The sequence below is a fragment of the Cynoglossus semilaevis genome, chromosome 2 (genome assembly GCF_000523025.1).
Source record: "Cynoglossus semilaevis isolate Cse_v1.0 chromosome 2, Cse_v1.0, whole genome shotgun sequence".
In the NCBI taxonomy this organism is placed as follows: Eukaryota; Metazoa; Chordata; class Actinopteri; order Pleuronectiformes; family Cynoglossidae; genus Cynoglossus; species Cynoglossus semilaevis.
In genome coordinates, this window is record NC_024308.1 from 1,232 (window position 1) to 21,263 (window position 20,032).

The window sequence follows — 20,032 nt, forward strand, 5'->3', positions numbered from 1 at the left end:
CAATATTACAGTGGAACAATGGGACTTTAGGGATTTAAGATGGCATTGATAATTTACTTTTAGAAAGAGTTCTGCATTGTTATTATTGTACTAACAGTCGGGGAGAAAAGTCCCCCCCTCTTCTTAAGGAAAAAAAGGATGCTTTAATTAATTTACAATCATAAAATAGTAGTATGTATGCATTGCTTAGTTGAGTTTTTGTAATTCTTATAATAATTAAATCTGAATTTTGAACTTGGAAAATGACGTGTGTGTTAAACTAGGCAAAACATCACACTCACTGAAGACAGCGTTACTGAAGAAAACGCTGGACTGATGTCACTGACGTCACCAAGCAGCAAAGACTTCAGATAAATTAAAACAACAGAGAGAAACAAGGTCCCGTCAATAATTATATAGAACTCCATTTAGGGCTGACTCAAAACCACGTGATCACTATGACGTTAGATTGAAGTTTTATTTTCACGCTGTCTGATTGGTGTAAATAAAAGACGGGTTGACGTTCAGAGCTTGGATTCGATTGGTCGAAGCAGCGGTTCATCAGACGGTTGCTTGGAGACGGTGCTGTCAAAGCTGGTGGCTCTGCTCGTGCGCGTCAGTGGGCGGATGTGCACGTATGTAGGTGGATGTGCGCGGCCGTGGGACGCGTTCCATTTTTTTGGTAGTGAGTCTGTGATTTTTCAATTGTCGTCATTACGAACGGAGAGATTCTTAAAAAACAAACAGTGGAAGAAAAGAGAAGAAGAAAAGAGGCGGGGCTTCAAAGGTGCGTTTGTTTTTATTGCATGAAAAATGATTGGACTGAAACCAGGACCGCGACTTGAGGTTTAAACCCAATTGATAACAGTGTGTTTGTGTTTGTGTGTGTGTGTATGTGTGTAAAAGACAGAGAAAAAGAGAGAGAGAGAGAAAGAGAGAGGGAGAGACTGTGTGTGTGCGCGAGAGAGTAAGAGAGAGATAGAGACAGTGTGTGTGTGTGTGTGTGTGTGTGTGTGTGTGTGTGTTTGGGGGGTGGTTGTGTGTGCGTGTGTACATTGTTCTAAATCTGAAAAGAAATAAGTTTGAACTAAAACCATCCAATTTTGTCAAATTTAAATCAGTGAATTTTAATCTTGACGCCTTGGTCTGCGTGTCCTGGTCTCAGTTCTGGACTTTGGTCAGGTGGTCTAGTCTGGTCTGGTGCTTTCTGGTCTCTTCTGATCTCAGGTCTGTGTTTTTTTTAATTATTTTTAGTCTTCATATTCACAATTACAATAAATTATTTTTGCTACATTTGCAGCAGTGCCACCAGCGGGGGCTACATGTTAGTCATCGTTGAATCCCCAACTTGTTCATGATATTTTTTTATTTACATTTGATGTCGCCATTAAGAAAGTGCAGAAGCAGAAAATGTGAACGAATTAATAAATGACCACTTACGTCTGTGTGCAGGTGCCACCATGTGGTCTACAGTTGGACCATGGCTCACAGGAGTTTAAACTTCATGGCCCATGCCCTGCCACAATCCGACCCACTTGGTCTGGGCTCTTTGCCCCACAGGATGTTGACCTTCTGACCTGTTGGTGATGTCATGAATAAATTTGAAGTTCTGGGGATTGTGGGGGAAGGTGAGTCTCCTCTTCTACATCCTCACCCTAGTTAAGAAGTTCTTCTTCTCTTAACTAGTCCCGATTGTTAATCCTCCTCTTGTAAATTGCTCTGGGGTGGAAGGGTTAGGGTGAGGGTTAATACTGATCAATACTGGGAGAAAACCAATGAGATCATTAGGAGGATATACGAGTACTGAAGGTGATGAAGATTGGGGTTGGTACTGAAGTATAACCTAAATGTTCCCATACTCTGAGTACTGATTGGACAAAGTAATGGCTGCATTAATATTGTTTCTTTATAAACAGATGAAACAGAACGGATAAGAAATAAATCTTCTGGATGAAAATCCAAACCTGGAGAATCACAAAGGAAAAAGACGTAGAAAAATCTGTTGAAACATTTCATTCAAACTTGTTTATTTCATTATTTTCAGGAGCGTACGGCGTCGTTCTAAAGTGTCGTCACAAGGTAAAATCTGTCTCATTTTGAAGTCTTTATTTTGAGAAAACAGACAAATGTTTGTATTCTGTATGAATTGGTTCCTCCTAGAGAACGGGAGTATTATTCAGTGAGGACTAAGAGTCCATCCTTCCTTTGAGGAGAACAGTTATTTTTGTGAAGACAAAGTGGAACATGTGAAAAATGAGGACATTCAGTTCATCAGGAAGTGGGTCACCACGATCAGGAAGTGGGTCACGATCTAGAATTTGAAACCAGACAGAGAAAAAAATCTTTAAACCATATATTGATTCATAGAAAATAATTATAATTGTTGTTGTTATTTTTATTATTATCCAGTTTTTCAGGCCATAAATTCCGTAACTATTCCTTAAAGTCGGACATTTTTTATTCTGTCACTTGACTCTGAGCCACAGTAGATAATTTTAGTAACATGATGACTAGCATTACTACTACACGTTTACGATTGTGACATCATCATGACATCGTGTTTTGTTACAGGAGACCAATGAAATTGTTGCAATAAAGAAATTCAAGGATAGCGAGGGTGAGAGAATTTCCATAACTAAAATTAAAAAAGTCTAAAATATTTCTCTATTTTATTTTACGTTGTTACATAAGTCATTGATTTACATGTCAATCAATAAGTTTCTGATGATTTTTGTCTTTTGTCAGAAAATGAAGAAGTTAAAGAAACAACACTGCGGGAGCTCAAAATGCTGCGAACCCTCAAACAGGAAAATATCGTGGAACTCAAGGAAGCTTTTCGAAGAAGGGGAAAACTTTATTTGGTTTTTGAATATGTAGAGAAGGTGAGTGCCCCGTATAGGCCACTTTCTGTTCACACATGACAATGCTTCTCTGATGGTTGTTTTTCTTCAGAACATGCTGGAGCTGCTGGAGGAGAAACCCAACGGTGTTTGCACAGAGATGGCGAGGAGTTACATCTACCAACTGATTAAAGCTATTCACTGGTGCCACAAACACGACATCGTTCACCGAGGTGAACTGTGGTCATAGACCTAACGCTGCTGTCAATCAGACTGGGTCACTCTGAAGAACCACAGAACCACATGAAACAGTTCTGCCATGTGATGGTTTAGATCTGAACGTTTCACATCACAGTCCAGGGCTTTATGATGTTTTTCAGCCAATCACACGCCTACATTTCCTAGATTTCATCAGTCATAATTTAAATTTCAGATATACTTTTATAAATGATTTCAGATTTTTTGACGTTTGATATTGTAACGATGACTTGTGACCTCGTCCATCTACCTCCTCAGACATCAAACCTGAAAATCTGCTCATCAGCTGCGATGATGTCCTGAAGTTGTGTGACTTTGGTGAGAATCCTTTCCTTCTTGATGGGAATAAAAATGTGGAGAAGTCAGTTTCCTATTCCCAAGATTCATCCTGTTTTGTGTAAATTTGTTTTAAAAACTATTAGCTTAAAAATGTGTTTCATTGAAGACACGTCTATCTGTCATTCTTCTGCTCATCATCAAACAACAATCAGCCCCAGATGTTTCACATTTTTATGTTTTTGTTGCCAGGATTTGCTCGTAATCTCTCAGAGGGCACTGACGCCAACTACACAGAGTACGTGGCCACCAGGTGGTACCGATCTCCAGAACTGCTGCTGGGGTATATCATTGCTGTTCTGGGTGATAAACTCACTGATTGTCTCTTTAGTTGTTGGTGGACTTTGGTGAAGGCCTACGATGATGATCTGACCGTGTTCTCCTGCAGAGCTCCGTATGGGAAAGCGGTGGACATGTGGTCTGTGGGCTGCATTCTCGGAGAGCTGAGTGATGGACAACCTCTGTTTCCAGGGGAGAGTGAGATCGATCAGCTCTTCACCATCCAGAAGGTTTTAGGACCTCTGCCCCCAGAGCAGATGAAGCTCTTCTACAACAACCCTCGTTTCCATGGTCTTAGGGTAATGGTCCTCGTCTCCCCCATCTCTGTCCCTGTCTCTCTCTCTCTATCTCTCTCTTTCCTTTTGTCTTTGTCTCTTGGTGTCGGTTTTTGGTTGCTGGTTTTCTTCTGTTTGGAAGGAATACTTAAAAGTAAAAGTTCTCTCTTTTTCGCTCTTTGACTCAGTTTCCTGTGGTGAACCATCCTCAGACGTTGGAACGAAGATACGTAGGAATACTTGGTGGAGGCCTCCTGGACCTGCTGAAGGTGAGCCTGTTTTTTTTATTTCCTGGGTGATTAGTTTGTTTTGTCATGGTAACAGCAGGGGGCAGTAGTCCAACGTTATCAGAAGTGTTTCTTTTTTCAACCTTTCACTTTGGTTTGTTCTTTTTCTTCCCTTCATTCCATTTCTGCTTATCTTCTATTTCTCTATGACCAAACTTTCCACCAACGTCCAGTCCGACAGAATCCCCTACCTTTGCGATATTAAACTAGGTTTTCAGCTTTAGTTTCGTCATCACATTCATCATCTTTATGGTCATCACTGTGATGATGTCCCTTTGGTGAAATGTGATGTTTCCAGCTCGTCAGTTTTCTATAAAAGCAGCTCAGTGTCAGAAACGTGGGCTGATCTGGTGTTTTTTGCAGCTAATGACTCACAGGAAGAGAAACATCCCAGCTTCTTCACAGAACAAACACTATATTCTTAGCATAACAGTAAATTGATTCAACCAGAAATAAAGATTGAACCTAGCTCTGAATGAAACATCCATCCATCCATCATTGTCCACTTATCCGGTCTGATCATGGACACCCAGACTTCCCTTTCCTCAGACACGCTCTTCTGGGGGGATCCAAAGGCATTCCCAGGCCAGCAGAGCGTCTTAGTCACTCCAGTGTGTCCTGGGTACGATTTAAATGCCCAAGCCACCTCAGCTGACTCCTCTCGATGGAAAGGAGCAGCGGCTCTACTCTGAGCTCCTCCCGGGAGATAGATAGGTAGCCCTGCTACCCTGATAAGAAAGCTCAGTTCAGCGGCTTGTGCAGAATCTCGTTCTTTCTTTAATGACCCGCAGATTAGGGTAGGAACGTACACTGAGCTGTAAATCAAGGGCTTCTTTTTCAGCTCCTTCTTCACCACAACGGACCAATACAGCACTGATCCGCCTTTAAATCTCATGTTGCATCCTTCTGTCACTTATAAACACAAGCCTAAGTTAGTTAAACTCTTCCACCTGAGGCAGCATTTCTTCCCCAACCTGGAGTATGCATGCCACCTTTTTTTTGGTCGAAAACCACGGCCTCTGACTTAGACTCAGAGGAGCTGAATGAAACAATGACAGTGAAAATCAAGCTTATAATTACAGATTATAAAATAACAACTCAAAGATACATCTCTTTACTGTCCCCTTGTGTCTAACACAGAACCTGCTTCTGTTAAACCCAACTGAGCGCTTCCTCACTGAGCAGGGTCTGAATCATCACGTCTTCCAGACCTTACGCCTGGTGGATCGACCCAGCCCAGTCACAACCACACCTGTACGGTCTTCTAAGAGAAATAACAGCACCCCCAGCAGGTCAGTGGCGACACAACACACTGTCAGTATGTTCCTGTCTATAGGATAAATTACAGTTTGAAACGTTTGAAAGAAAAATGTCAACTTTTAACACAACCTACAGTTTGTGGCCATTTCTGGGTTTAGAGTTTGACACACACTTGTCTGAACCAATAGGAAAAGAGAAAGTCCTTTTTGACAGGGATAGCCTAACATTTATACATAACCTTTGAAGAAAAATATAGAATCAGAATGTGGTTTAAAGACTTTTACTGTTCCTCAGGAGTCACCACCGTTCCTCCAGCAGGGAGCGCACCAGTCTGCCACGACAGGAAGACCTTCATGCAAACGACAACTTCCTGAATGGAAACCTGCCAGCATCTTCCAACCTCAGCCCCACACTGCACCCGAAGAACTTCCAGCCGCAGATGTTCAACCATGATAGCGACTTTGAGAGAAACTTTGGATCCAAGGTGTCAGAAGGACCTGGAGCCAAATACTTGAAATCGAGCTTCCGCTCACAGCAAAATCGCTATTCATTCATAGAAGGAAAAACCAACACGCTTCAGTCTGCGGACAAACACAGTCGCCACAGCTACGTGGAGTCTCACAGCTCAAACTACTCCTCTAGGTTTGCACAACTGAACTTGTCCAAGAGCTACGGCACACTCAGCGACGCCAAGTCAGTAGGAAACCTGAATGACATCCATCTGTACACCGATGAGCCCGTGCCTCGATATTTTCCTTCTAGCTGCCTTGACCTAACGGCCCCCAGCAGCCCAGCTCCTCATCGCGGTGACAGACTGGGTCCAGGCAGCAGCAGCAAAGGAAGCAGAGAAAGTAACACATTGGACTCTTCCTACAGGCGCTCATCTGCTCGGCACAAAGCCGTGGATGAGGCCAAGTCACCAGACACCCTGGATATGGATGACGGCACTGTAGAAAGAAGCCACGCCCACTCTCTGTCTGCACCACATGACCCTCAATCCTACACCCAGGGCTACACCAGTCCCTTCTCCTCCCAGCAGAGACCACACCGTCATTCCATGTATGTACGTAGAGACCACCAGAGAACTCATGCCGGCGCGAGTGAAGGGCTCATGGTTGGTCAAGCCCCGCCCACTAGAGCCAGCAGCCTCCAGCTGCTGTCACCACAACTACAACATCGGACACTGCCCCATCATGTTGGAGGCTCCAGGGAGGAAGACTTGAGCAGGGTCAGTGTTCAGGGTCAGGGTTCCTCTCATGATGTTTTGATGGTACATGTCATCCACATGGTTCTGATGTTGGTCCTTCTCTTCTGGATTAGATTGGTTTATTTCATGAAGGTAAGACAGAAGATGGAGGTTCTTCAAAAGAGAACCGCAGCATCTACAGTGAATCTGTGAACCGGAGAGTTGGCAGTTTTTACAGAGGTCAGTGTGAACTCACCTTTGACCCCTGGTCCTGGACTTCTTTTTTTCTAATGAGTGAAAAAATGGTTTAATTATCTTTAATCAAACAAATAATCTTTACATTTACACTAAAAAAAGAGCAATTATTTCATGCTAGCATTAGTCAAGTCATTCTGACACAGCACAAACAGCATTTTTGACAAACATTTGAAAATCATAAAATCGACCATTTTCTCAAAAAGGTTTGGAATGGGAGTTTACAAACTTTAGTCTTTTCTGTTTTGAACAACAGTGATATCAAATGGGTTTTTTGTGTGTGTGTGGAACAGTTCCCTCCCCTCGACCAGACAACTCTTTTCATGAAAGCAGAGGTCAGAGGTCAGGTCTCTCTGGGGACAAACGACTGCCGACCTTTGACTCCTGGTGAGTCAGAATGTATTCAGAGAGTTCCATCCATCCATCTAATAAAAGCATGGGCAAACTACAGCCCGGGGGCTGGATGTGGCCCGTTTGGCTTTTTCATCTGGCCCACCAAACTTGTCCAAATTATGTTAATTTCTATTTTCATTATATTTCTGCCTTTCCCCTTCAATGCCTGCATTTCCCCAATAGATGACATAGAAAAGGCTAAAATCATTTTAGCATTTTAGCCTTTACTGACTGACTTTGTTTAAGTTCATACGAACTCTCCATCTATCTGCTTCTGACCCGTCAAATTTTAGGACCCACTGTGGCCCACAAGTCAAAAGTTTGCCCATGCTTGATATAATCCAATCGTTCCGCTGCACGTCTCTCAGATGTTTTTGTTTTTTAACTCTAAGCTCGACTGCAATCGATGTAAAAAAAAAAAAAAACAGCAGAAAGATTTAATCCTGCTCTGATGCCAAAGGTTTTGTGTCCAGGACCGGTCCAGACCCGGTGCTTCTGAACACAACATCAGATTCATCCAAAGAAAAAGAGAAACAGGGTTTTTTTAAAGCCATAAAGAAGAAGAAGAAAAAGGTGAGAAGATGTTTCTACTCTAGTGAAATCATTAAATCCAGATCTAGATTTGGTATAAAGCTGACTTGTGACATCACAGGTTTCTAGTGATGGGGTCCAGAAGTCCAGGTCTTCAGATCATCAGAGCACCCGCCACAGGAAACGAGAGCAGAGCCGGGACCTGGAGCGAGACAGAGACCAGGAATGGACACCTGACAAACTAGACTCACGCTCTTCAGTAAGTTTAGTTCAGTAGACAGGACCTTGGGGTCGGGGGTCAGGGGTCGGAGTCAGGGTGATGGTCTGTTAGTCAACCAAACAAAGTTAAATTAAAATGTTTTCTTTTTGAAGCAACAACATTTTATCTTTTGTCACAGTTTTAGAGCCAAACTCTTGTTTTCTGTGTTTACAGAGTCAGCCACTCAAGTCATTGCGTAAACTCTTGCACCTTAGCTCCTCTTCCTCCAGCCAGGTCACGACCCCTGAGCTTCGTTATCCACCACCTAACTCCACCTCCTCTCAGGGCAGCTTCACGGAGAGCCGGAGCCACTCTGGGCTCCATGCACCGCAGCCCAAGACCCGACAGTCTGCCTTCCCACTGCCAGCACCGGTGGAGTCGGGCTGGCACTCGGCGCACCTGAATCGTTCAGAGGGAAACCCCTACAGCGAGAAGCTGAGCGTCAAAGGACGCAATGCCAGGTCGCGATTACCTAACCTTAACGATCTCAAAGAAACAGCGCTCTAAAGCTGTGACTCCGCCCACTTTGACTCTGTGCAGAAGACAAACATTGGTTCAGGTTTGGTTTCTGCCTCTTCATGTGTAAAAGAATTAACCAGAAGTTTTTTGTCAATCTTAAAACAACTGTCTTCTCTTTCCTTACATTTAAGCTCTGCCCACAGGTCAAGTACTTAAGGTTATTACTGTTAGAAAATGTTTAGATCAAAGTTTCAATAATTTGGTTTTTTATTTTCTAGATTGAAGTAAAAGTAATTCTAGTTCTTTTTCATATCAAACCGTTGTAAATATAAGGACATTTTACTGGTTATTCAACTATTCAGGTCATTTATGTCAAAGTGTGGGGGAAAGGTCAGAAGGTCAGAGTGAAGGTCAGACCTTTTCAAGGTTGTACACAGATAGTTTCAGGTTGATATGAAACTCAGTTCTGCAGGAGGCGCTAAAGATCTTCTGAAATGTACTTTTAAAGTTTTATTGTGAAGTTTAAAAAAAAATCTGTGTATTGTTTATTAATGTGACCAGATTGTCAACAAACAAACACTTCCACAAACAGTTCCACAAACCAACAAGTAAAACTCATGGTGTTTTTTTCATATTTTTATGCTTAAATCTTTGTATTAATTTGAATTAATTTTAAACAGTAAACTGATATTGATATAAATGACATGACAAATTATGTGGGCAAAGATGAGAACAATAAAACTTGAAGGTTTGATAGAAAATATGATAGGATTTATCTACAAAGTTATGAAAATCTGGTGACTTTATCTGAACAGATGCAGACGTTAAAACCATTAAACTGACCGTTGGTTAACTAGACACAGGGTCAGGGTTTAAAGTTTTTCACTAAACTATCTGTTATTTGTCTTTTCTTTTCTTTATATATCTATATTTTGTTCAGAGGAATATGAAGCCATTTAACTGCAGCAGTGCTTTTACTAAAGCTCAGGAAAAGGAAAGCCACGCCCCCTACCGTTGAACTTTGAACCAAAACCCTGCCCCTAACGCTGGAATCAAGAGCTGTGACTGAGTGGTCACTGCCTTGTTTTGTACTGGTGAAAAAAAGAGCCAGTGGGTGGGGCTTATGGCAGTCTGCAGGTCTGCTATAAAAAAGAAAAAGAATAAGAAGAATGGGAGAAGGGCCAGGGTCAGCACATGTCACTGTTCAAACATGTCTGGATTTAGGGCAAATTAAAGGCTTTTTGTTCAAATTGCTGCAGGTGTACAGCAGAGGGCGCTCAGTGCTATAGTCAATGTAAATGTTCTGGACTTGTGTTGTGCTTTTGTAAACCTTAAAACACTCTACAACAATTTAAACAACTTCATCACTGACCCTAAGGCAGGCAATGCTGAAAATGTCCACCTGATGGCGTGCACACATTAACACACATATCCCAGATCTTTGACGTCGCCTTTCCTCCCAGCCAATCAGCAATTGGCTGTGTGTTTTCACTAATCTCTACTCTGTGGAGACTGTGTTTCTGATCTCCTCAAAGCAGATGGTGAGTCACTTTTACACTCTCTCTTCTGTCACACTTTAACAAACATTAAATTATTTATAGTTTTATGTCTTTGGTGTTGCCGTTAGAGACGCTGTGGACCTCCATTAATCTCACTAACTAGCTTAGGGCTATCAGGGTCATTTACCAATTGACTAACTGACCGGTTTGGCAGTAACATGGCCAGACCTTTCATTTTAGAATCTTAGAGCCCCAAAGAGGCTCAGACCAAAGTCCAGCTCACGGGGAAGCAGTGGTTATTGGTCACTTCAGTCTCCTGAGGTGACCAATGCACCCATGTTTTCCAACCCGTGTGACATATGAAAAAGTCAACTGTGGCTTAATTGCAGCTTTTTTTTCTTTTCTTTTTTGCATTCAGATGCAGTTTATGCTATTGTTCAGTCGACAGGCGAAACTCCGCCTCCAGAAGTGGTTTGTGCCATTGTGTGATAAAGAGAAAAAGAAGATCAGCAGAGAATTGATCCAAGTGATTTTGGCACGAAAACCAAAAATGTGCAGTTTCCTTGAGTGGCAAGATCGGACGATTGTGTATTGTGTACAAGAGGTGGGTCAGACTGCAACTTGTGTTTCTTGTTCTGGGTTACCTTGTGATGATTCAGGTGACGTTAGTGTGACAAAACTCAATGAATAAAAGTAGAGTAACAAATTATTTTTGTTATTGTTATTAATTTAACATAAATAAATAAGATGTTTAAATTACTTTAAAAGACAACAACGACAAACACATTAGACACGAGGAAAACTTCCAATTGAAGTTATAAACAGGAAACCTCATTATCAATCACTCACAATAAAAGATGACAGGAAGTAAAAATACCAGCACACAGAGTCACACAGTCGAAATGGACGCCATCGCTTCTCACGATTTTAAATTGGCGCATTTAAAATCGCATTTATCAACGCGGCTCCCCAACTCGGCTTCACACTAATCAATGAAAACAACAGGTCCGTTTCTTGAAGCGGACTCACGAAAGTCCGAGTTAAAGTCACAGCACTGTCTTCCGGAAGTCGAAGAGGCAAAACTCTGACTTTCCGGTTCCTCAAAAGCGGATTTCAATTAGCTCTCGGAAGTCTGAGTTGAGTTAAGTCTGAGTGGCGCTAGTGCCCGACTACATACGAAGGTTCCCTCAGCTGAGCGCAGATAACACGAACCATGTCATGTTCTCCACCTTTTGCTTCACTCCGGTGGAGCAAGAAATACTGTTGCATGTCTATAAGGATTACGCTACGCTGTAAAATAAAAGGGACGACAGCGTCAGAGCCGCAGAAGACAGTGAAAAGACTTGGTAACAAATTACAGATAGAGTGAATGATTGAGTATTGATGAGTGCGTTATTCATCCTCGTTAATTACAGAACTGTTCAGCCTAAGTGTGTCAAATGATCAATATATATCTCTCACTGTGTCAACACACCTGGCCGTTTTTAAAATTTAATCCAGGTTTTATCCAACAGGAATAAAAAAGGACGTGGCAGCAAATTAAGACCAAATACAGAAATTTTGTTCAAACAGGGAAGAATAACTGGAGATAATAGATTAGTGTGATCATCTTCCCAGATGTTTGTTGTCTCTTCATATGTCTGAATAATTCTGCTGTGGTCTGTGGACTGTCAGGACAATGACATTCAAATGACACACGGCAGTTTTCTGTATGAAATTATCATTTAACTACTGATTTAATACGGCCTTAACTAACACTGAGTTAGCACTAAGACCGCTTCAAGAAACGGACACCATAACAACAAACCACTGTACACATCAGGAGGAAACTATCTTTATAAATTTCACAGAGTTCCAGCCTGAAAAATACAATCCCGATGTTAGTGAGTCTGAGAGTTGAGGGGGCTGCCTCTGACTTTGGACGACAACAAACTCAACGACACCTGAACTTTCGTTTTGTCTTTCACAATAAAATGGAGAAATGACGTTAAACATTGAGCTGCATATTTGTGACATTAATAAAGTAATGTGTAAACTAATACAGAATAATAAACAACACCTGACACCCAGAGACAGACTACGGGGGCAGGGGTTGTACAGTTCCTAAATTAATTTGTTGATTAGCTCTTGATTATAGATGTGTGTTTTAAACCAACAGTTAATAAAGGGTTGTTTTTTTTAATAAATCATTTTCCTTTCAGATATGCCAGTTTGTACTTCTGCTGTGCAATGGAGCTCCAGGACAATGAGCTCATCACTCTGGAGATCATCCACAGATATGTGGAACTGCTAGACAAATACTTTGGCAGTGTGAGTATTACTGGTCTGTAAGAACAAGTACCAGTACCTGCACTCAGTACTAGTCCAAAACTGTTACTGACTCTTGATGACAAAATGGCTGCTGGTGAAACAAGAAGAGTAAGATTTAAAACCTGTAAAGTCTGATTACATGACCTGGTACTACAGTAGTAGCAGATGCTAATGCTAACATTTGGAGATGAGTCAAACCAGACCAAGGTTTTTTTTCCCCTCATCAGGTTTGCGAGTTAGACGTCATTTTTAACTTTGAGAAGACGTTCTACATCCTGGACGAGTTCCTGTTAGCTGGTGAGGCCCAGGAAACGTCAAAGAAAAGTGTCCTGAAGGCCATGGAGGAGGCGGATCTGCTGCAGGAGGTACAGCAGCTACTCTGAAGTACTGAAATACGTCTCTGTTTTCACTTTAATCCTATTCTTGTGGGATTTTTTCAACCTTTCCAGAATGGAGGTTTTCAGAGCCGTCTGTTTGCAGGTAAAAAAAAAAACTCCAACAAACCAGTAACTAACAACCGACTAACAACCGACTGCGCACTGACCCCATCACTTTACCAGTATCTACCCAGACACTAACCAGCAATCAGGAGATTATTAAAGAGAAAAGTGAAAGAAATTCTTGTTCATTAGAGATTAACGAGGTATTCTGACCTTTGACCTAAACAAGTTAGTAATCGGATTAAAACATTCCAGAGCAGATGTTGACATTCTGTTTGAACAGCTCCAACATGATGACTGGACTGTTCCTGCCTGCTGCTGCACAAACATCTCTATCTTCACGCTCATGATGTTCTTCAGAGACCAGATGACGTTCTTCACCTTCTGGTCTTGGATTAAATTAGGATTCACATTTAGATTTAGACTAGAACTGTTTTTATCTGTCAATAATCCAGATTCATTCATCACTAGATATCTTCTCTAAAGCTAGTCATAGTGTTTTTAACTTCAGTGGTTTGTGGATGCACTGTGAACACCACCTACTGTCACATCTGTCTACAGTAAAACTATTATAGTGTTTTTATAGTTGTGTTTTGTGTATGAATAAATCCTGAAACAGCATTTTTAAGGAGCAGTATTTGCTTCTTCTACAGAGCTCAGTGACACCTGAAATGAATTGTTGATTCAGGAGAGAAACTCTGGGACCAAAGAGAACCCAAAGAATACTCTATGATTCTGGACTGTCCCAGACTCAGGTCCTGGTCGTGGTCCAGTTTAGGGCTAGCAGAATATTTTAGAGTAAATACAACTTTAATAAAGTTCTACTCTTCTGTAGAGAAGATGAAACAGATGGAAGGCGACAGTTACAGTCAGCAGGGGGCAGCAGTGTGTGGGGAGGGTGCCATGCTCAGAGCACGTCAGGGGCAACTTGGCAGCTGGTGGACTCAAACCTTCTGGACCCAAGTCCGCTTCCATAACCACTAAGCACAGCTGCCCCTAAGACCTGAACCAGGAGCACCATCTACGTCTCCTCTACCTAGGACCAGACTGACCACTGATACAGACCAAAGTCATCACAGCTATGAGACCCAGAATTGACTTTGACGCAGATCCATGTGTTCATCCTTCTACGGGATCAGACACAAAAACATCAGGTGACCAAAGAAGAAGGAACTTCAACAGTACGTAGATCAAAGCCCAGTCTCTAAGACCAGGAACCGGTTCCAGATTTGGGCTAAGACCAGGAACTGGTTCTAGATTTGGGTTAGCTAAGTTGGCTGGACCGTTTCTAATTTTTTTAAAATCCAGTTTTAAAATTGTATAACTGTTATTTTGTGATATCACTGTTTGCAATACTAACGTCAAGAGTTATCTCAATGACACAAAGTGACCACAGGAGGCAGCAGTGGACATTTTTGCAGGGGACCGATCCTGAACCCAACGACGTCAATAAAAACACAACTGTCTCTTTAAACTTCAACAAAAGTTGACGTCAAAAGTGGATCCTGTTTGCTCTTTAAGCCACGCCCACGTCTCCAGGAAGAAGTAGTCGTCATCAGACCATCAGAGACCATAGTCAAGAGTCCCACCTTGATGAGAGAACATTCTTGGCCAAGTCGCATAGTACCAGAAGTACCTGCTGCTGCTGGTTGTGGGTGAGTAAAACCTGGTCCTGTCTCTACAGCAGCAGAACTTTGACTTTTTTTAATCAAAGATAAAAGTTTTGCAACTTCACTCAGACGTGGAACATCAAAGAGAACCGCGGATTTTTGATAGAACTGAACCCTGACCTAAAATTCTCGTTAGTTTTAAATGTTGCTTTCGGACCTGGTACTTCTACTCCTGGTTTGTCTGGTTTGGACTTTGTTTAAACAAAGGTCATGTGACTCTGAGGATCACATGACCTACAGGAGCAGATACAGGATATGACTCTTTTTGATCTTTAAAAGTCTCTTTCTTTTTATTATTATATTCATTATTACTTTAAGGTTTAACAACATCAACACATCAGACGATAAATTAAAAAACAATGTAAAAAGAAACAAGAACCAGAAAAAATATCAGCAAAAAAAAAGAATGTTCCAAAAGAAGAAAAGTAAAATGAGTTTACAAACGGACACAAGCTCTGCTAAAACGATACCTGATATGAACAAGAACCGATCCAGACTGGAACTGTATGTAGAACTGCTCACAGCCCCACCACAAGGGGGCACCTCGGATCCAAGACCAGGATCAGCAGAGAAGGAAGTCCAGGCCAGGGCTATGAGTCGGTGGAGTCTGTGGGTTGGGTTCTTAATGGACTTTCTGTCTCCATCTCTGGTTTGTTTTTTAGAACAGCTAATGTGATCCAGAACCAGAACCAGAATGAAGAAAGTTCCCGTCCAGATAGTTCAAAAAGACCAGAGTTGGTTCCTGCTTCAGAGAAACTGTTCTTCTGCTGAAGACCAGTGTTCTGGTCTGGACCAGTTCAGAACAGCTCAGGGGTCTGACCACCGCCGTCTATCTGAACCTCACAGAGAAATGAGAAAGAATGGGAAAGGGGTGGGGCCACAAGGGGTGGGGCTAAATCAGGACATGTGGAAAGTCGATGGTCCAGAGGAGACCACAACAAAGACCAGTGTGGAGATGGTCCCAGACCAGCAGAAGAGAAGACCTGAAGAAAGGTGAGAACAAGCAGAACCAAGAACCAAGCAGTTCTGATGGACACTGGTCACTGAACCAGTTGGTTCTGGGGTTTTTTTTTTCAGAGAGGCGGGGTCAGCAGCAAGTGATGTCACAGCAGGTAACTCCACCTACTTCTGTACGTCCGCTCCCAAAGCCAAACTCCTGATGAAGATGAAGAACATGAAGGAGTCGGAGGAGGAGTCAGAGGAGGAGTCTGAGGACGAACTGGACCCTGACCTGATCCATAAGAAGGTAGAACACATAACCAGTGCCTTAAAACCCATGAGGTTATGATGAGAATTGACATCAATGATGTCATTAACGTCAGAAATAAAATGTCAAACTCCTTGTTGTTAAATCTGCAATAACATTTGAAAAAAATAAAACTGCATCAGAACTTAACCCTAGCTCTGCAGATGACGTATGACGTTGATGTATCAACACCAGGATGGTGACACGTTTGATTGAGAGCTCGCCAAACTACTCATCTAAATGTAATTAAAGGAGACATGCATTTCTGTGTCTACTGTAGTCACAACCATCAACACACACACACGTACATGATGATCTCATAAAATGCAGTGTGGCCAAACCAATCAGAACGCTGCAGAAATTTCCACACTTTGTTTTTGTCAAAACATAGTGATGTCTATCATGGTTCTCACCTGGTTCGTGGACCAGCTGTGAGGAGTCTCCATGGTGACGCAGCACAGACTTCTGTCATGTCTGTGGTTTTTCCACAGCAGGAACTGATGAGGAGTCTGAGCAGGAAGCTGAAGGTTCTTGGAGAAGCTCAGCAGAGTCTTCAGGAGGACATTGTGGAGAACGTTGCTCTGGGGGTGCGGGTGGAGGCCCGGGTCCAGCAATTGTGCCAACCCAAGCAGCTGGAGAAGTTTCGTACATTTGTGGGAGACCTGGACAGGGTGCTGAGTCTTCTGCTCTCCCTTCTTGGACGCCTGGCCCGTGTGGACAACGCTCTCAATAGTTTGGAAGACGACCCTGCAGCTAAAGAGAGGGTGAGGGTCAAGAAGGCCAAGAATAAAAAAAAAAGCGTTATCTTTATCATTGGTATTTTTATGTGAAATCCTAAAATCTGAGTTTTGTAATCATTGTTCTTTGTTCTCAGCAAACTTTGTTAGAGAAGAAACAGCTGCTGCTTCAACAGCACAAAGACGCCGAAGAACTGAAGGAAAGTGTGGAGAGACGGCAGTGTCTGGTTTATGACATCCTGTCTTTTCAACTGACCAACGACGACCTCGACGACTTCACACACTTTGTCAAAATGAAATCGTCACTCATCGTCGAGCAGCGAAACCTGGAGGACAAAATCAAACTGGGAGAAGAACAGCTGGCCTGTCTGATGGACAGTCTGTCCAACAGAAGCACAGTGGGGAGCCGATGAGAAACGTCTCTGTCCACCAGAGGGAGACAGAGTACAAAGAGGTATTGCTGTAGCTGAAGGACCGTCTGCTCCGTTCAAACTCACGTTTCCGCTTCACTCGTTTTTATATTGTTTTTTTCATTTCCTTTCATTTATTTAACTTTTTAGCCTTTACAAGAGGAACCGGAAGTCGTGCATGAACCGTTGATGTTAACTGATTTAATAACGTCAACAAATAAAAATACGAATGTAATTATAAAAAGGTTCCACCTTTAGTTATTTCCTTAGAAAAACTCGGACTTTTTTAGGTTTCATAGAACGCACTTGTTCAACATGACTGATCAGTGAGAAGAAGAAAAAAACCTCTTCAAACTCAGAACTTTTCTGGAGTGTTCCCTGTAGTAGAACCGTTTATTGTTGGGAGCTCCACCCACCTGATGATGACTGTGACCAGCTGTCTTGGGTGACCCCTCCCACTCGGGTTCCTCCCTCAGTTTCAGTTCCGGAAGTTCCAGTCGTAGCTCAGGTTTAATGTAACTAATTTTTCCTTTAAGTTTAGACGTGACGTCTAGAAATGTAAATGCAAATAATGTGAACGTAAATAAGGTTTATATTGTTTTGTTAATCGGTTTATAGTCTGTAGTTTTATGATGACTTATTTACATGTTTATATCTACACGTATAATATATTTAAATTAAAATAAGTATTTTCAATTTTGCCAAAACTTTAGGTTTGAGTGATTTGGGGTTTTTTAATAGCAGGTCAGTATAAACACAGTTTTTATATTTAAAAGTTTTTAGTGATTTACTGCTGCCATCACTTAGTCACTTAACAATTGATAAATGGGTTAGCTGAGTGGTAACCACTAATTGATATCTTTAGTTAGCCATGATGCATGCTAAACACTAAAGGAGTGGCACACCTACTGTGGGTTAGTATAAAGTGGCATGGGCTAGGGGGGAAGGGGGGAGGGTGAGGAGACAGAGGTGTGAAAGGAGTGATGGTGAGGATCGATCAGGTGATCTCTGTTATCAATTATTAACCCACTTTCTACCTTTACTTTTGATAAGACACGCACACACACACCTGCAGAACAGAGTGAAAGACTCAGAGCCGAAGCAGACGCTCAGGAAACCAAAGATTTTGTTGTTGCTGAGCAAAAATGAAGTAAAGAGAGAAAATGTGACGTAAACGGAGGAGAAAAAGAACCAGACGAGGAGGAGTAGGAGGAAGGTGAGCACAAGGGGAGGAAAAAGGTTTACATGTTTGTATGTAAAAACAATACATTAGGTGTTTTGAGTATATTGAATATACTGAGTTTTAAAGGATTATATAAAAGAAATATTTATTTTAGTTTATTTTCCACCTTTTGATTTCACTTCAACATTTGAACTAATAGTAAATGTCGGTACATTTTCTTTACCTTTTTTGCTTTTATTTTATGCAATCGATTTCTACTCAAATCTAATTTTAATAAATAAGAGAAATCTTCTGTTGGTTGAAGGGTTAACTTTATCTTTAACCTTAACCCATATTCTAATCCAAACATTATCCTTCATTTTTTAATATTGTAGACACACCTCAAAGACCTCAGCGCCATCTGCTGCTTGAGTGTCTAAAAGCAAGACGTAAGAGCAGGCCTGGAGGTGTGTTTTTAACCTTTTTTTTACGTTTTGATGGTTTCAGATTTATGGTAGCCTAATGATGATGTCATACCTGGCAAACACCGCCCACCTGCAGTTCTTCTTCCTGGTTGGAGGATTCCTGGCCTGGATCCTGACCACAACAACCACGGGTCTGAACGAGTGGCGTCTGTGGTATTTAAATGACACGTCCATCGTCACATCGGGCGTAGCTTGGGTGGGGATCTGGAGAGCATGTTTCTACAGCCATGTTTTGACAGGGGTGGAATTCTGTCAGTACATGGACCTGACCCAGGACTTCGTCCCAGTTGAAGTCTCCGCAGCTCAGGTGATGATGATGATGGCGGTCATCTGTGGCTTGGCTGCCAATGTCAGCGGGGCCACAGCCTTGAGGATGGCATATTTCTCTGTCAGGGGGCGGAGTCACCTGGGGCAGCTGTTCGTCCTGGCAGGAAGTCTCTACATTTGTTCTGCAGGACTCTCACTGGTACCTGTAGTCTGGAACATGAAGTCAGTCCTGGGCAACAGTACTATAGAGTTCCCACCACAGTTCCACCTGCCAGCAGCACCACTCAGGCAGCAGGTGGGCTCGGCTATTGGTTTGGGCGTCGTCTCCTCCATCTTGATGCTATTTAGTGGATTGGTATTTCTCTCCTATCCCTACGTACAACAAACTAAGGTCAGAGGTCAGAGCAAAGGGATCGATGCTGTGAGCAGAACAGTGGATGAGGTCAGAGTGGGTGGAGCCATCTCTTAATGGTGACATCAAGTTTGTTTATATGTGTTCTTCAACGTCTGAATAAAAAGCCCAGAGGTCCTAGGGTCACACAGGTCAGATCCAGGTTCAGAGGCAAAATGTCAGTCTGTCATAGATTCAGGGGCGTGGCCAAGAATACACATCACATGAAGGAAAGGACTAATGTGATCATGTGATGTAAGTGGAGGAGGCTGACTAAAGCAGTCAGAGTGGACAAACCAGTGAAGACCATGGGTGGACCAGCAGCTCCTGTACCAGCTGATATGATTGATTATTCCTATGTGAGGAAATAACACAGAGTCTGCAGTCAGTGAACCTTGACCTCGAGAAGTTTAGTCAGATAGAACTCTGATAGGACAAAGTTATCTGTTCATCTCTAATCAGCAATAAAAATTCTAATCTCCTGGATTAAGACTTTGAACTTTGTCGTGTCAAGAGTCAGAAACATTAAAGGCGCTGTCCATATCAATCAATCAATCAATAATCCATGATCAAAAGTCAGTAAAGGTTAATGTAAAAAAAAGTAACTGATCCCTTGTAAACAACTGTATTGTATTAGCAAAAGCATTTCTCCTCATGGGGCAGTGTTGAATCAAAAAACAGTTCGAATCACTCGAGTTGATGATAGAACCAGTGCGGTAAAGGAAACAACGATGCTGCACCACAGAGCACTGAGACGCTTGATTGACCGTGAAGCCGAGCTCTCAGCTGGATGTGAAGAACCCCCCCCACCCCCCCAC

At 42.2% G+C, this 20,032-nt stretch overlaps 4 protein-coding genes across 10 annotated transcripts; all 4 read left to right on the plus strand.

The window, feature by feature from the left end:
* Nucleotides 1-559: 559 nt before the first annotated feature.
* LOC103392830 (cyclin-dependent kinase-like 5) lies at nt 560-9,455 on the plus strand. 5 transcript variants are annotated; one of them, XM_025054093.1, is made up of 17 exons: nt 567-766; nt 1,432-1,607; nt 2,024-2,058; nt 2,551-2,596; nt 2,725-2,861; nt 2,932-3,052; nt 3,336-3,395; nt 3,606-3,651; nt 3,745-3,991; nt 4,156-4,236; nt 5,395-5,546; nt 5,809-6,742; nt 6,835-6,940; nt 7,249-7,342; nt 7,822-7,921; nt 8,001-8,138; nt 8,313-9,455. In XM_025054093.1, exons 2-17 carry the CDS (start codon nt 1,571-1,573, stop codon nt 8,643-8,645), a joined length of 2,667 nt encoding a protein of 888 aa, XP_024909861.1. In that variant the 5' UTR covers nt 567-766; nt 1,432-1,570; the 3' UTR covers nt 8,646-9,455. The 5 variants fall into 5 exon arrangements, with proteins under 5 accessions (XP_024909864.1, XP_024909861.1, XP_008327789.1 ...); XM_008329567.3 differs by having other exon boundaries at nt 568-766; nt 3,606-3,696; nt 3,802-3,991; XM_025054095.1 differs by having other exon boundaries at nt 568-766; nt 3,802-3,991.
* Nucleotides 9,456-10,692: 1,237 nt separating this feature from the next.
* On the plus strand, nt 10,693-13,264 carry LOC103392821 (AP-1 complex subunit sigma-2-like). The gene is made up of 5 exons (XM_025054099.1): nt 10,693-10,700; nt 12,298-12,406; nt 12,634-12,771; nt 12,856-12,886; nt 13,130-13,264. The coding sequence occupies exons 2-5, from the start codon at nt 12,326-12,328 to the stop codon at nt 13,138-13,140; spliced, it is 261 nt and encodes an 86-aa protein (XP_024909867.1). The 5' UTR covers nt 10,693-10,700; nt 12,298-12,325; the 3' UTR covers nt 13,141-13,264.
* A 100-nt stretch (nt 13,265-13,364) lies between these two features.
* shroom2a (shroom family member 2a) lies at nt 13,365-18,075 on the plus strand. 3 transcript variants are annotated; one of them, XM_025054098.1, is made up of 5 exons: nt 13,365-14,501; nt 15,179-15,509; nt 15,594-15,762; nt 16,254-16,526; nt 16,637-17,591. In XM_025054098.1, exons 2-5 carry the CDS (start codon nt 15,211-15,213, stop codon nt 16,910-16,912), a joined length of 1,017 nt encoding a protein of 338 aa, XP_024909866.1. In that variant the 5' UTR covers nt 13,365-14,501; nt 15,179-15,210; the 3' UTR covers nt 16,913-17,591. The 3 variants fall into 3 exon arrangements, with proteins under 3 accessions (XP_024909866.1, XP_008327914.1, XP_024909865.1); XM_008329692.3 differs by lacking the exon at nt 13,365-14,501 and adding an exon at nt 17,963-18,075 and having other exon boundaries at nt 14,905-15,509; nt 16,637-16,953; XM_025054097.1 differs by lacking the exon at nt 13,365-14,501 and having other exon boundaries at nt 14,905-15,509.
* Nucleotides 17,988-20,023, plus strand: cldn34a (claudin 34a). Its single transcript, XM_008329545.3, has 2 exons — nt 17,988-18,125; nt 18,579-20,023. Exon 2 carries the CDS (start codon nt 18,594-18,596, stop codon nt 19,290-19,292), a length of 699 nt encoding a protein of 232 aa, XP_008327767.1. The 5' UTR covers nt 17,988-18,125; nt 18,579-18,593; the 3' UTR covers nt 19,293-20,023.
* Nucleotides 20,024-20,032: the final 9 nt, after the last annotated feature.